Source organism: Sinocyclocheilus grahami, unplaced genomic scaffold (genome assembly GCF_001515645.1).
Source record: "Sinocyclocheilus grahami isolate Dianchi unplaced genomic scaffold, SAMN03320097.WGS_v1.1 scaffold211.1, whole genome shotgun sequence".
NCBI lineage: Eukaryota > Metazoa > Chordata > Actinopteri > Cypriniformes > Cyprinidae > Sinocyclocheilus > Sinocyclocheilus grahami.
The window spans coordinates 322,966-339,140 of NW_015505390.1; the positions used below are offsets into that span (position 1 = coordinate 322,966).

At 37.4% G+C, this 16,175-nt stretch overlaps 1 protein-coding gene across 4 annotated transcripts; it reads right to left on the minus strand.

Moving 5' to 3' along the window:
- Positions 1-173: 173 nt before the first annotated feature.
- Positions 174-14,523, minus strand: LOC107595914 (ankyrin repeat and LEM domain-containing protein 2-like). Of its 4 annotated transcripts, XM_016286504.1 has the most exons (14): positions 13,377-13,487; positions 13,052-13,232; positions 11,645-12,112; positions 10,765-10,959; positions 10,384-10,577; positions 9,879-10,067; positions 8,284-8,406; positions 8,117-8,189; positions 7,847-8,016; positions 7,645-7,751; positions 7,335-7,510; positions 4,878-5,706; positions 2,557-2,688; positions 174-2,058 (listed from the first exon to the last, which is right to left on the minus strand). In XM_016286504.1, exons 3-14 carry the CDS (start codon positions 12,090-12,092, stop codon positions 1,830-1,832), a joined length of 2,865 nt encoding a protein of 954 aa, XP_016141990.1. In that variant the 5' UTR covers positions 12,093-12,112; positions 13,052-13,232; positions 13,377-13,487; the 3' UTR covers positions 174-1,829. The 4 variants fall into 4 exon arrangements, with proteins under 4 accessions (XP_016141990.1, XP_016141992.1, XP_016141989.1 ...); XM_016286506.1 differs by lacking the exons at positions 13,052-13,232; positions 13,377-13,487 and adding an exon at positions 14,459-14,523 and having other exon boundaries at positions 11,645-12,108; XM_016286503.1 differs by lacking the exons at positions 13,052-13,232; positions 13,377-13,487 and adding an exon at positions 14,211-14,491.
- Between the last annotated feature and the right edge of the window lie 1,652 nt (positions 14,524-16,175).

Consider the following 16,175-nt stretch of genomic DNA (forward strand, 5'->3'; position numbering starts at 1 on the left):
GATACACTATTGTTTGGAAGTGTGGGGTGACTAAGATTATTTTAAAGAAACAATAAAAAGACCACCTTGTTTACAAATAAAATAATAGGACAAATCAGAATGTGTTCTGTACCTCAGCGAAATGTAAATGTGCTAGTTTTCCATAAAGACATTTTTCTTGTACAGTCAAAGAAAGTCAGTAAAGTTACAAGACTGTGCACTTTATTTATCGTTCGTCAATGGAACATCAAATACTTTCCTTTAATGCGTACTGTAATAAAATAGGACTAGAAATGCATGCAACGTAAAGGCCTGGACAACAAAAGTAAATTCTCAACAATAAACTACAACTCATTCACCAGTGTTGGCACTACAAAGCATCATTTAACAAAAAGTAAGGCTGGCATTGATACAACACTAGCAATAACAAACTGTAAACCTTTTTTTCTTCTCTTGCAATCGTATTTAAGAGGTATTCAGACACTGCATATGCCAATGCTACTGTACTCCATTTTACACTAGGAAACAGAAAAAAAGGTCTATTCAGCTTGTATGTGGTCAGTGCATCTGTCATACACTGAGGAGGAGCCACAGGCCCTTCCAAACAGATCATAATCAAAGGCACTAAAGCTTTACAAAGCAAAGATCAACAGGCCAGCACTACACTGAGAATGATGGGCACCAAAGAAATAGATCACATGATCTGAAAGTACCACAGAGGATGTTCTGGACTCGATTCCTTGAGATATTCATCACATAAAACTGAGCTACCTGGAGCTTTTCTGCTTCTAGTCAAGTAGCTTAGATTCCAAAACAAATGGGGAGAATCTGGCAGATGGATCCATTTCAGAAGCCAGTGAGAATCGCATTGACATGATCTAGCGGTGAGACTGAAATATTGGCTATTTATGATGGGATGAAGGACAATGATTTTTTCTGAACACATTTAAAGTGCACTTACAACACTCCGGATCCACAATCATTAAGTCTTACAGCTATCATGACATTAACGTAACAAGACTGACTTGCCATCATCAAATTTGCATTAGCTTGAATGTGGCATGGCTCAAACTATGCAGATTCATGTCTTTCCGACAAACCGAGTCTCATCTGTTGTTCACGGTGAACTGTGTCAAACTCCAAAAAGAATTCAAAGTGCAAACAAATGCATACTTAGAAATGATAAATCACATTTATTGAACTTAAAAATGAAAAAGGGGAATATTCTCACATAGAACTCTTGCTTTTTTCCCCCAACACCTAAGGCTGCTATTAACAAAGCATGAATAAACACCTGCTTTTGAGATTCAGAAGTTGGTATTTTCTTTTAGAAATTTAAGGCAGTTCTCCAATTAAAGAATAAAAATAACTTCTGGCAGTCAGTTGACTTCTTTCTTTTTTTTTACATTAAAAACCATTAAAATGAGCGTTTTGTGCTACTCAGTTAACTAGCAAAAATAATTCAATAATTTACTACTACGTTATTTAATTTAGATCTGGGTTTATATGCTGACATCTTTTTTCCCCCAATTTAAATGACTGCGTTAAGTGGGAAACTGTTAATTTCCATTAAAGACACCGTTTTGTAAATCCACAGATAAATCTCCCAAGCATACACACACACACACACACACACACATAGATAAGAAAGAACAAAACAGAAAGGTTAGAAAAAAGTCTATACGACCATCACAGATCAACACACTTGGTGTCATACACAGAAGTGCCGAATATATATATATATATATCTGCCGTTTGCACGGCACTAGGAGCCCGATTTGAGCATTTCATGGCTTCCGTTATGACACTGTGCTCCTTGGCGACGGGCTGGATGGGATGGACAGCGTTTGTTAAATGGGGGCGTCACCAAAATGTTTAAGTCGGATACGCTGGATGTAGCTCACAGGACTGTAGTTTGAATGAGCGGGGCTGTAGCGTCCGGGGCTGCAGATGTCCGGTGAGCACATGTGACGAGCTGGGCTGAAGCGGCTCGCGGGGGACATCAAACCGCTCACTGGAGAGCCAGGGGTGACTGAGTGAGCCCTGAAATGGCTCTTGATCACTGCAGGAGTCTGCCAGCTGAAAACATAAATACAGAACTCTTAGTGTACATAAATATTTGTCACAAGATGTTCTCAAGAGGCATCTTTAAAAAAGGCCTATTGTTGTTACGATTTTTTTTTATAGAAGTCTCCTACTCTCCAGGATTGCATCTATTTGATAAAAAAATTCAGTATAAAATATTCTGTAATGTTATTACAATTTAAAATAACTATTTCTGTTTTAATATATTTAGTATATTACAGAAACCATGATAAAAATTTTTTACCATGACTCTGGAACAAAAGTAGTTTCAAAGAACAGCATTTATTTAAAATAGAAATCGTTTGTAACATTATAGAAATCTTTACTGTTACTTTTGAGCAATTTTATGCATGCTTTCTGAATAAATATTAATTTCCTAATAAAAGTTCTTTTTTTTTAAAATCTTACTGACCCTAAACTTTTGAATGGTAGTGCAATGTACTAAAAAGTAGTGTAACGTAGCTCTCATCATGGAGCTACACACATGCCTACCTTTGCATTTCTAAGTGGGAGTATGCCTGAATTGTGCTCTTCCATTTGTCAATGCTGGGATACTTCAGAGGGTCAATGTCTGTGCCACCTAAAGCCAACAAAACCTCTCGGTCCAACTTGGTGGGCGAATCCCTGAAAAAAAAAAGGAAAGAGTGAAGGTTTAAAGCCAAAAAAAAATAAAATTGTCTGGGACTATCCACAAATTGTACAGAACAGGACAGGACCTTAAATAAAAGTTTTTGTTTTCTTTTACAGCAAATGGCAAGTCAAAGTGTTTTTTTTAATTAATTTTCAACAGCCATTACTCCTGTCTTCAGTGTCACATGATCCTTCAGAAATCATTCTAATATGCTCATTTGTGCTCAAGTAACATTTCTTATTTTAAAAACATGCATACAAATGTATACAAAAAGAAAATGTACTTAAATGAAAAAAAAACAAAACAAAAAAAAACAGAATGAATAAGATGAATAAATTAAAAACAAGTGCCAGAACTGGGTTGCATATTTAGCTTAAATTAATCTCTCACTAGAGGTCTGCTAGGTTTAAACCATCTATTTTACTACAAAAACTTATAGACCAATACACATTAGTAAGGGTACTAGGGGTGTGCGATATTGACAAAGAATATCTCGATATTTTCTGGGATTTTATCGATAACGATAATTAGACGATATTTTGCTGAGTGTGTTAGCCTATTGTGCTGGTATCTTAAACTTTAAATGCGAAATTAAAACAACAGGTGGCAGCAAGTCACTGTGTTAATAAGAGAGTCATTTCGATTGAACCGAATCATTTAAACGGTTGATTCCTTCAGGCACGAAACACCGTCAGAGACCCAAAACAGCGTTGCGGCTGTGTTTGTAATTATTTTTGTAGTCGAAATAGGGCAAACACAGGGCATACGATGTCTAAAACATAAATCTCTTAATTAACTTCTTGTTTTTTTAACTGTTGTAAAAAAAACAATATCATGGTAATTTTTGGAGAAAAAAAACGACACTCTCTGTGTGATATTAACTATATGAAATTATATAAATATATACATTTTCTGTCCCCATATCTTGAATTTTGTGATCATTCTAAATGCATTTTATTAGACTGAATCATGCAGTGAAAAAACACTTTAAATGAGTACTCGCAGGCTTCACTGTAAGCGTGCTCTGTAGGGGTGTTTTGAAAGGTCTTTGCAAAATACTCAATGTTAAATCGCACATCGTTAAAACAACAATTACGATATTATAGCAGACGATATATATCGCACACCCCTAGGTTGCACCATATTTAACTTTTTGGTCGCTGTGATTTTGCCAAGTAAGACATGTTCCTGGATCAACATCTTTTGTTGATCCTGGATCAACATCTTTACTGTCCAAAAGTATAGACTAAACCCAATCCCTACCCCTAAACCTAACCGTACCCATAATTTATTCCTAAAATCAGTATGAAATGATAGCTGATTAACAAAGGTGTAGAAGCACTTAGCCCTGATCATAAGCCTAAAACAGATATTTCCTGAAAGTTATCCCTCAATTCTGACTGGTTAATTGGAATGTTGTTCCAGGAACAGGAACATGTTGTACTTGGTGAAATCACGGTCACCTAACTTTTTACAGGAATGACTGTGATGGATAAACTTACAGTGTGTTCAAAGGACTGTAATGTTTAAAAAAAAAAGAAAAAAAAAAAGGGTGATGTGACGTGGCCAAGTATGGTGACCCATACTTGGAATTAGTGCTCTGCGCCCGGGGAGCAGTTGGGGGTTCGGTGCCTTGCTAAAGGGCACCTCAGTCGTGGTATTGAAGGTGGGAGAGAGCGCCCCTCCTTCACTCCCCCCACCTACAATCCCTGCTGGTACGAGACTCGAACCCGCAACCTTCGGGTTACGAGTCCGACACTCTAACCATTAGGCCACGACTTCCCTACATAACTACTTTAACTACATACACATTATTCAGCTGACTTCTGTCCACTTTTGATGGACAAAAACTTCCTAAAACAGTTTTAAAAGTTGTGAGTTAGGAAAACTGCATGTGATCTTGGTCCTTTACACTGAGTGTGCCACTGTAGACTGTAAGTCTATCCCTCACAGCCTCGTTTTATCTGCATACAATTCAATGTGGCATCTAACCTGACTAAAGTCTATGCTTAAAATAAAGTCACGAGACACCAAAATGTACCATATGTGTACCATAAAAGCCTAATATTTACGAAATTCCATGACTAGCCTAGATATCACAATTTTAAATTCTCTGCTATACTACTGGAAATAAGTAAAGCCTTTATATTGAAGCATCACAGTGATCATAGTCTCCGCTCACCCTTCAATGAAGAGTCTTTTCGTCACTCTAGGAGGAGTCCGCAGTATGAAGTCCTGAGAACTGTCAAGTGATCTGTAGGAGCTGGAAGACCCTGAGGAGCTGAGGTCTCTTCCCCCATGATCCCAGGACTTTGATCTGGCACAGATTGTGCGCTCGCCTCCTGGAGTCTCTACAGTTCGTTGGTTCATAGATTCTAACCTCTCATTGGCCAGAAAGTACTCGTCTGAACTTGCACTGGATCTCGCATCTACTTCAATTTTTCTCTGCAATCCATCATTCTCTGCTGCTCGTAACACTGACGTCCTGTCTTTATCAAACACAGAGTCATCTTCCGAGGACAACGAGAGGCGGCCCAGTCCGGAGGTGAGCTCTGTGGCCTGAGCGTCTCTGTGACGTTTCCCTCCACTTCTTCTTCTCTCCCTGTTTGTCCTGTCTGGCTCATCCAGCAGAGACATCCTCTCAAACTGAGCCATTAGGTTTGAGATTGGCGACAAAATGCAGGAATTTGATGAACTGCAGATGCGAGGGGACATTTTGTCCCCGTTTGGAGTCCTGTCCCCGGGGCCCTGCTCACACAGGCCATTTTTACTGCTGGAGAGCAGTAGATCCTGCTCCGCAGCCACCTCTATGAGGTCAGCGCTGTGGGAAACTGGTAGGATGTGAAACTCAAGCCCCCCTACCGCCCCCTGCAGGCCATCTTTGGAGCACACAGAAGAAATACTTGTGAGGGCAGCGTTCTGCCTGTTCTTGATCTCCTCCAGGCTGATATCATCACCCTCATCCAAAAATGCCCCCACGGAGATGGAGTTACAGAACTTCTTCAGTTTGCCTGAAATTTAAAATATCATGGAGTGAAGGATTTCCCTAGGTCTTGGAAATCAAAAAGTTTGATGTAAAGTATAGACACTTTAACATTCACAAAACAAAGTTCCCTCCCCAGTATCCAATATATAACGGCACGCATTTGCTTCTCTATTAAATAATTTTACATGCACAACTCATAAGCCAGTCACAATTTATACAAATCTATAATGTACAGCAGAAAACAACTGTAAGAGTCACAAAATAGGTGAGAAATGGTCATGTAAAACTACATTACGACTGTATTTGGTGTAATAAACCTTGACAAAGATTACAAGCAAGAGTCAGTGAGGGAAAAACCCTACAAAAGTATAGAATACATCCTACGGAAGATTACGGATACAAAATGAAATACAGTTTTTTCAAAGTAATCCAGGTTGCGTGAATGACTAGTCGACCAGTTAGTCTCAAGAAAGTCCTTAAAATGGAGTTCACCTGACCCAATAATTATAAAGAAATGTTTTGTTTTTTTAAATAAATAAATATATATACACACACACACACACACACACACACACACACACACATATACATAAGCGTTCAAAAGATTAGGGTTGTTTTTGAAACAAACCACCAGGGCTTTATTTTATTTTTAAGTAAAAACAGTAATATTGTGAAATATTATAATTTAAAATAACCATTTCTCTTTTATTGTTTTAAAATGTCATTCATCTCGGTGATGCAAAGCTTAATTTTCAGCAGTCATTACTCCAGTCTTCAGTGTCTCATGATCCTTCAGAAATCATTCTGATATGGTGCTCAAGAAACATTTCTTATTATGATCAATGTTGAAAACAGTTGTGCTGTGATACATTTTTATTCAGGAATCTTTAATGAATAGAATAGAATAGAATATCAAATTATTAATGTCTTTGTAATTTTTGAACAATTTATTACATTCTCCATGTGAAATTGTCTTCTAAAAATTTCCTGGAATCAATCAACAGTTGAAAGGGTTTCTGAAAAATTTGGATATTAGAATAAAACTGCTAAGAGTCAGTGGTCTTACCTGGAGATGGGGTTTTAAACCGGTTTCTGGTTTCATTTTCTCCAGCCTCCCTGAAGTCTTTTTTACTAACACACACACACACACACACACACACACACACACACATATACATAAGCGTTCAAAAGATTAGGGTTGTTTTTGAAACAAACCACCAGGGCTTTATTTTATTTTTAAGTAAAAACAGTAATATTGTGAAATATTATAATTTAAAATAACCATTTCTCTTTTATTGTTTTAAAATGTCATTCATCTCGGTGATGCAAAGCTTAATTTTCAGCAGTCATTACTCCAGTCTTCAGTGTCTCATGATCCTTCAGAAATCATTCTGATATGGTGCTCAAGAAACATTTCTTATTATGATCAATGTTGAAAACAGTTGTGCTGTGATACATTTTTATTCAGGAATCTTTAATGAATAGAATAGAATAGAATATCAAATTATTAATGTCTTTGTAATTTTTGAACAATTTATTACATTCTCCATGTGAAATTGTCTTCTAAAAATTTCCTGGAATCAATCAACAGTTGAAAGGGTTTCTGAAAAATTTGGATATTAGAATAAAACTGCTAAGAGTCAGTGGTCTTACCTGGAGATGGGGTTTTAAACCGGTTTCTGGTTTCATTTTCTCCAGCCTCCCTGAAGTCTTTTTTACTAAGGTATTCTTCAAGCATTTTCAGGCCTTCGGTTGACTGCAGGTCCAGAAAACTATCCAGGAAATCCCAGTACTCTGCCCAAGCGTGACCGAGCTCATGGGCCAGATCTCTGCTCACAGACAGGACACCATTATCTTATTCTAATCAATGCTTAATAGCACACTATTAAAGCCCAAAAACATGAAATATGTGTCTATAATACAAGTAATGACCAGCTTCCATAAATTATAGCTTGGCTCTGACCTGCCAACTCTTTCAGCTCCACGGTCTGGGTCAGACTTCAGGATGTTGTGGAAATGGTCTGCCCGTTCTCTGGGAGGAGTCTTCCATGCTCGTCTGAACTCATCCGCCTATAATAACAATGGTATAGTCAAATTTGATTAGGTCATAATACATAACTAAGCATATTAGCAAAAAACTCCTACATATTCTACACAAAACTCACTTTAGATGGATTTAAAGGTCCAGCAAAGGCCCGGACTGCCATAACTGGATCCTTTGGGCTTCTGGGTAACCGTAGTGACTGGTTTTCCATTGGCTCAGGGGACCAAGGTGCACCAATCACAGGCTGGGAGGAGTTATCGGTGGCTCTCAATAAGGGGATGTACAATCGATCTGTAGCCAATCAGTAATGCGTGTTAGAATATGGAATGCAATTAATCTACATTTTTAAAGTATAATTTAAATGAATACAAAACTGTATATTGTGACTTACCTTCTAAATATTCATTTATCTTCCGTTTGACCTCCTGAACTTTACCCTTTTCTTTCATTCTATCACAAATGACCTAAATTAAGGGAATACATTAGATGACTGATAAATAAGCGTTGATAAATTATGAAATCCTCAGCATGAAAGCTAATGTATCAGAGCTGTTGTACCTCAGAGGGTTTCTGGTTGTACTTGTTCTTGCAGTTCTTGTCGATGTCTGGATGAGAACAGAGTATGTTCACCACCTCTGGACAGCCAAACTTACATGCAAAGTGGAGAGGTGTCTCAAATCCCTATGAAACACAGGACAGAGCATTTAGTTGGCACTATTACTGTACAAACCATAGTGAGCCGTCTACCTTGACAGTATTTTAGGTATAAAATTAATGTACCAGACACAAACGATGTTCTAAACATTGGCTACAATAAACAGTTTTGGATTTCTTTTATTTTCAGATTAATCTTGCATTATTAAGACATTAACAATAGAGAATTGTTGGATTTTTAGGTAACACTTTACTTGAAGGGGTGTGCATAAGACTGACATGACACCTTCATAATCATGACACGACACATGTCATGAATATGAAGGAGGTTTTATGCATGTTTATGACAACTGTCATTAAATGTCATTCGCTCAGTTATGTAATTATAAACAAAAATATTACAAGATAACTACTCAACTACAATTTAGGGCTTGATGCTTGCTCCTAAGGTAAAAAATTTGGGAGCATATATAATAATAAAAAAAAAAAAAAAAAGTCAGGGGCACAATGAAAATGATAAATAAAGGGATTCATAAGACGTTTACAAGCAAAATGATTTAATTTATTAGAATACAAAAAGTACACTAGGTTTTTCAATATTTCTGTTTCAAACTGTATTTAATGATTATGTGAATATTTATAAGCCTATTTAAAGGGATAGTTCACCCAAAAATTTAAATTCTGTCATTAATTACTCACCCTCGTGTTGTTCCAAACCTGTAAGACCTTCGTTCATCTTTGGAACACAATTTAAGATATTTTTGATGAAATCTGAGGGCTCTCTGACCCTCCCATAGACAGCAAGGTAACTACCACGTTCAAGGTCCAGAAAAGTACCAAGATGATCGACAAAGCAGTCCGTGTGACATCAGTGGTTCAACTGTAAAGTTACGAAGTTACGAGAATACTTTTTTTTGCGCAAAGAAAACAAAAATAACGACTTGTAAATAACGATGGTTGATTCCTTAAGATGTTTGTTATACCAATTAAAATGTTTTAAACTTTTTATGACCTTAAATTTCATAAAACTTTCAAGAAATTTCTCAACTATTTAAGGACACATGCTCCTTAATACATTTTACGCACATCTATTTTCTGGACGCAAATGCAAGTGAAACACTTGCAATGTCATGCCCTGCATTTGACTACTGAAGGCGATACCTGAGCACTGCAACGTCATGCAGAAAATGGTGTCACAAATCAGACCTCTCAGAAAGTGTTGCATTTATGAGTTCTTAAGAGGAAGCAATGTATTCTAGTTTAAGTTGGAATCTCATTATTATGGCAATTCTGAAATAGCATAAATGCACCTATAGTACATAGTATTAAGTTACTGACGGAGTGACCATTAATGGTGTTGCTTCCTATTTCAGTCACTTCAGTTTTTAAAGGTAATCCGCAAAAATTTCCCTAGGAATGTGAAATATGCCACCTCAACACTCATGCTACCAATATTTGAAGAGTAAAATAACAAATACAGATTAAGATGCACCACTTACAGCTTTATCTGGCGTATTGAGGTACAAGTCTACGATATACCGGATGCGTTTCTGCAGCATGCTCTCCTGGTCATCTGGGTACATAAGCCGCATGAAATCTGGGTTCTCAAGAGTGTCCAGCTGGATCTGAACAATGCCTGCCTGGTTCTCCTTAGCAGCCACATGCATCACATTATACCTGCAGCCCTCCTGAAGTCAAATTTACAACAGAGAAACATTTAAAAGAACAGCATTCAGAGATGAATAAGTTTAGATAAACTGTTGTGAAAAAAATTGAACAAATTGACGAACATGCCTAAAAGTATATAGCTGAATTCATACACATGAGAAAATGGTGCATGTGGAAATATTTGGGATTTGTAAATAAATAACTTAATATTTTGATACCAGGCTAGTTTGGAAAAAGACTTTGAACTTTGCAAAGAAGCCAACAGCTCACCATATCAAGTGGGAGAAACGGGCAAAACAACTTCATACACACAGATCATGGTACAAAAGCTTTCACCTGGACTACAGTAGGGTTGTCCCCTGACCCGATGAGGTAACGAGGGTTACTCCAGACCAGCTCAGTAAAGGCCATCTCATCTCCCTTCTCCACAGCCTTCCTTAGTTTGGCCGTCAAATCTTGAGTCCGAGGGCTCTTAAAACTGTTTGCCTTCTCCCTGTTGATTGTGTCTGCCTCCATCATAGACGGGTGGTCTGGTTTTGGGAATTTATCAGAAAAGAGTTTACATTTACAATAGGCAAGTTTTTAATACAATTTGAAACATGGTAGAAACTGATTACACTTTTTAATTGATCATTTAATTTATAAATGTATAAACAAATAATTTTTCAAATGGGTTACATTTACATTTACAGCTGAGATAATGGAGATATACCTCACCTTTGCTAAACACCAGGCCAGGTTTGACAGGAGAAACACAGGGAGTGCTTTTACTAGGCGAAGGATAGTAGTCACATATGCCTTTGGCAAACTTTTCAGCATCCTCACGATTGGAGAAAGCTTTAAACCGAGCCCCCTTCATCATTTTAACAGCCTGCAAAGCCTCTTTCTTTTCTGTGTACACATGGGCTCTCTCTAAACAGGAAGAGGAAAATAACAATCTCACACCAACATAACAGCTTTAAGGCATCTGTACAGTGTAAGCATGCAAAAGGCTACTGTACTAACAACTCTATAGTAACAGCGCAAAAATAACCAATTAAAGAGAGAACAAATTTTGTTTATGATTTTCACATTTTTATACAGTAATTTAGCGAGAATGCATTAAATTGATCAAAAGTGACAGAGGTTTACATTACAATGTTACAAAACTTTCTATTTTAAACAGATGCTGTACTTTTGAACTTTGTATTCATCAAATAATACTGAACAAAAGCTTTCAACACTGATAATAACAATAATAAGAAATGTTTCTTGAGCAGCAAATCAGCCTATTAGAATGATTTCTGAAGGATAACGTGACACTGAAGACTTGTGTAACGGCTGCTGAATATTCAGATTTACCATCACAGAGATAAATCACATCAGAAAAGTTATTTAAAATTCGAATAATATTTGACAATATTACTATTTTTACTGTATTTTTGATCAAATAAATGCAGCCTTGGTGAGAAGAGACTTCTTTCAAAAACATTAACAAATCTGAAACCGTTAAATGCTAGTGTACATCACTTTACACAATTCTTTTACCATGCTTTTTTGTGGTCATACCATGTTGTGTCATCAAGAAGGTGTTTAAAGTAAAGATAAAAACTCTTACCATTCCTAGCAAGTACATCCTCCCACAACGGACACACTCCGTAGAAAAAGGTGGGCGACACCTGTGCAGTTTTAGAGGGTGTCTGTGTCTCCGACTGTGAATTCTCCACATTACACGGGCACACCGTTCCACTCAGAGCCTCCTCCTCAGGTGGGTTAAGGCCCATGCCGTACCCAAAATCCCCATCCTCGCCTGTGACCGAATCTGAGGTTGCTGATGTGGCACTGGGTGGCACTTCACTACCAGAGCTGTTCAACGAGGCACTATTACCACCGCTGTTGTTGGGCTCAGTAAGTCCAGCATTCTCCACCAGAGTCCTGGCGAGCTTACGCTCAAATATGGCTCTTGTCGTGGCAGTGATGGGGCCACATTTCAAGTTGGCTTTAATGATCTCCTCCCTCAACTGATCAGCAGTGAGACCTTTCAACCTGCTCAGGACAGCGTCCATGCTTCTGCTGCTACGGCTACCTGATCACAAAAAAACACACATTTGGAGTTACCAAAAAAAATTAAATGAAAGTACAAAAGCAGAAAAGAGAGCATAGCCAGGCAAATTATTATTTTTAGCTTATTATTATTAGCTGGGACTGCCAACAAAGGTAGTATAAAACAGGTAGGCCACTTTACATGTCCTGCCACACTACTAGTGCTTTTGAGAAACAATATACTTCCTTTTTTTTTTATTGTCAAGGCATCACAAAAAATACACATGAAGAACAAATGCAAATATACAGACTTAATATAATACATATAACTAGGAATGAAAAGCACTAATTATAAAATTAATATTAAACATTATAAAATTAAATAGTATACATTTAAAAACTGCAAATAAACCTAAAAACGATTTCACGCATCTATAAGTCTATAAAACTGTATAACAATGACAAAATTGCATCGTTTAACCAAATAAATTAAAAGGGCAGCACAGGTTTACGGTCTTAAGAGCTTTGGAGTTCTTCGACGAAGAAAAAGCTTGGATATATTGCTTGATATCCTTTTCAAAAACAATGAAAATGAGCTTTTGATGAGCTACAATGCATGTGAAATTTGCCAAAGAACTATAGAAGAGTTTTAGAAACCAAACACATCCTTTAACAGCACTGAGAAACCCAAAAGCAAATGTTGGTTAAGCAAAAACCACTACAAAATAATTCTGTACAAGGACCATCCCAAAAATAAGAGACGCATTTTCACTAGAGGAATTACAAAAACTGCAATTTGTTTCCTTTTTAAATATGCCTCGGTAGTCATTTCAAAGGACATCCCTTACTTTATTGGTTATCATGTATTTAAGCAGGCACTGTCCACAGTTTTTGAGCTTGCAGCAGTTTTTCCAGTCAGCACGAAAACAAAGTTCGCTCAGTATGACCAAACACATGCAACGGTTAAAATAATGTACGTTACTTCCGTTCCGTTGATGAACCACGGCATGACGTCATGGCGGCAGTTAAACTGACAGCATCAAGCGCCTTTGCATTGTTAAGGATCAAAAACCTGCGACATGAAGTGGGGCTGCACAGATCGTGCCACCGGTCGCGCTTGAGCTACACTCCTTTAAATCTCATCCCGTGAGGCAAGCATGCATCTGCAACATAGAAAAAGTTTACTGAAGCCGAGGTGTCACGCCCAAACTACCATCCATTGTAGTTTTGTGTCTGTATGTTACATGATCCTTATTAATGGAGATGACAGATCAAAACATGGCACCCGTCATTTTTGCACCACTTACCATCTATCAGCTGAACAGTGATGCCGTGCGTGATGTAAACGCGCAGATGTGCATGAGGGACTTATTAAACGTTTACACGAGCGGACGCTCTGGAAGGGTCGCATTGTTTACAGCTCGGTCTGCGCATGCGCGTCGTACGGTCTGCGCCTGCTCACTACGCCGGGCAGGGTTCATGTGTTTCAAACGCCGGGTGCACGGAGTATCGCTCTTGTGAGTCGAATCTTTTCAATGAATCGACTGAACAGATTTGCGAAAAAGATCTGAATGATTCGTTCACAACTTCAACTCACTCTGGGGTGGAAAATGCTACTTTAGCCAAGTATTATATGCAAAATTAGTTCAAAGAGATGCATTTGAACTTCTCCACATATTATGTCCTTGCCGGTCGCTATTTGCAGAAATGTAAGAAAGACTGTAAGTGTATATGTAAGACCAGCTGCATTTCTTGTAATGATGACACTAAAGCATTTTACATTTATTTTACCACTGTCTATTTTGCCACACAGAGATGTATTAATGAGAACATTCTGTGTAATATGCGACGCCGTGGTATTGCGTCATTACGTAAAGGAACGGCAGAAGTGTTTGAATCGAACTGCTCGAAAGAACCGATTCGCGAAAGAGTCGGACTATGCTTAAACCCACGTACTAAAATTCAGTACTCCGACAATGACATCCCATAATATAGCAATTACTAATGCTAATATAGGACCTCATCACGTCATGTTTAAGTTAACAATGACAGGCTGACTTTGCTAATGAAGACAAAAAGGGCGAGAAGCTGTAGAATTGAGTGATTCAAAACTCAGCCAGATAAGAGAATCTAGATATTACCTCTGCTTCTGTCTGCAAATGTATGAAAGCTGCAGGTGGAGATGGGTTGCACACCAAGAGCTCCTTACATGCTTAGTTTCCATATAGCCATTCCTATTGAGACTAATTGTGGCAAAAAGGGAACTAAATATCTCGCGCTCGATAATGGCTCTTTATGTGCCAGAATAGCTATAATCATGTACAAATGGAAATATGGGCTTCTCAGAGATCACGCCAGTTGTTTCAAGTTAACGCTGAGCGAAATGTGCCTCCCGGAAGTCTCTCTTCTCTTGCTCGACGGGTGTCTGCTGTTTTTGGACGGGCTTTAGCAGCGCCACCTAGTGATATCTTCTTCTTCGTTTTTTATTGGCGGCTCGCAATCATGTATTTATTCATTGAGGTGTACAAATAAAAAGTCGTTCACAAACAAATGATTGTGAAGCAATACACACTATGTAACGATAAACGTTTTAAACTCTAGTGTGCTATATTGTTTCACATTAATTACGTTTCATTTGGCAAGCGCCTTCAAATTGTCATCTCATATCAGTAGTATCTGTCCATTTTAATCTAAATTGTGTAAAAAGTCTTTGTAGTTTTATTAAATAATCAAAACTGACATGTTATATGAACACCTAGCTACTTCCGGTGCAAACTCTACAATACAGTGTATTATTATATAAAGCGTAAATATTACATTTTACCAATAAAATCAAATAAAAGGCAGAATGCGTCTTCTAGCACCAGTATCTGTTATACATATATATAATATATAAATATATTTTCATTCAAAGAACATTAAAAAGAAAAGACGAGATGTGATCATTTTACAGAATGATTTATATTTTACACTCAATATGGTACATCCCATAAAAATGCTGAGCAAACAAATTAAAGGTTTTTTTCTTATTTATAAACACTGAACAGAAACTCGTGCTTTTCATCAGTACAGTAATTAACACGCAGTATATTTTCAGTTAATTAAAAACAGTTCCCTCCCTTTTACTGAATATGTTAATCCTTTGAAGTTAAATGTACATGTTAGTGTGTAAAGCTTCATTTCCCATTATGTCTTAATCATTTAAAGCAGGCTAAAAGTTATTACCGTACATGTAGTTCAATGTCGTTATCTCAGAACACACTTAAAAAGCAGTTCAAGCCAATTACATGGTTAAGTCCAGCTCCACAGACACAACCGACAAACGGAGTTTGTGAAATGAAGACATCAGGGGAAAGACTGAAATATTACACCTAATTAAAATACATGATTCAAAATATACTTGCACACATTTTCGATAATTAAGGCTGTAATGACAAATCATCCATGAGAATTTCAGGAAGTGAAAATGTTTTTAAATAATCGAACATAGTATTGGGCAAAAAAAAATGGCAAAATCTTCCCCTCAAAAAGTAATATTTTACATCTGTCCATACCTGAAAGTCAGTAAGCTTGCTTTCTTTGATCAATTGTGCAATATAAGTCAACACCTTACATATATATTATAAACATATACGTACAACACACTCGACAGCGCTTTCAAGAGCACATTCAACCTATTTTACACTATTTCCCAAGACCTCTCAACAGAAACATTTCATTCAAGCTATACATTTTTAGTAGTATTTAAAGGTTTCCTTATTGGATTCATTTTAAGGCGCAGCCCTAAAGAAAACTAGTCAAATTCTGACAGCCAAAGGCCTTTCTCACATCTGCAAACCGTAGACACAAACCAGATGCTAGCTGATATTGGATGATCTGATCTCTAATATATTACCCTGTACAAAAGGGCCACTACTTTCTCCCAGTCTCACGCTTACATTCCTGGGGCTTCAGGTCCTGAGTTTCAATCAGAAAGAGGCTGTAGTGCTAAATATAATTTTGTAAGTGCATCCTCAAGGTTGCATTATTGTACCCACAAAGATTGTGTTACAAAACAGTGGATCTAAACTCTGATACTTATGAGTAAAGCGGTACACAGTGTGGAA

Excerpts from the sequence above, each read along its gene's own strand:
- LOC107595914 (XM_016286506.1), bottom strand. The coding sequence starts at position 12,092 with ATGGACGCTGTCCTGAGCAGGTTGAAAGGTCTCACTGCTGATCAGTTG. Across the intron at positions 10,068-10,383 it reads ACAACCCTACTGTAGTCCAG|GAGGGCTGCAGGTATAATGT; the intron begins GTGAAAGCTTTT and ends ATTTGACTTCAG. Across the intron at positions 2,059-2,556 it reads TCCCACTTAGAAATGCAAAG|CTGGCAGACTCCTGCAGTGA; the intron begins GTAGGCATGTGT and ends TTATGTTTTCAG.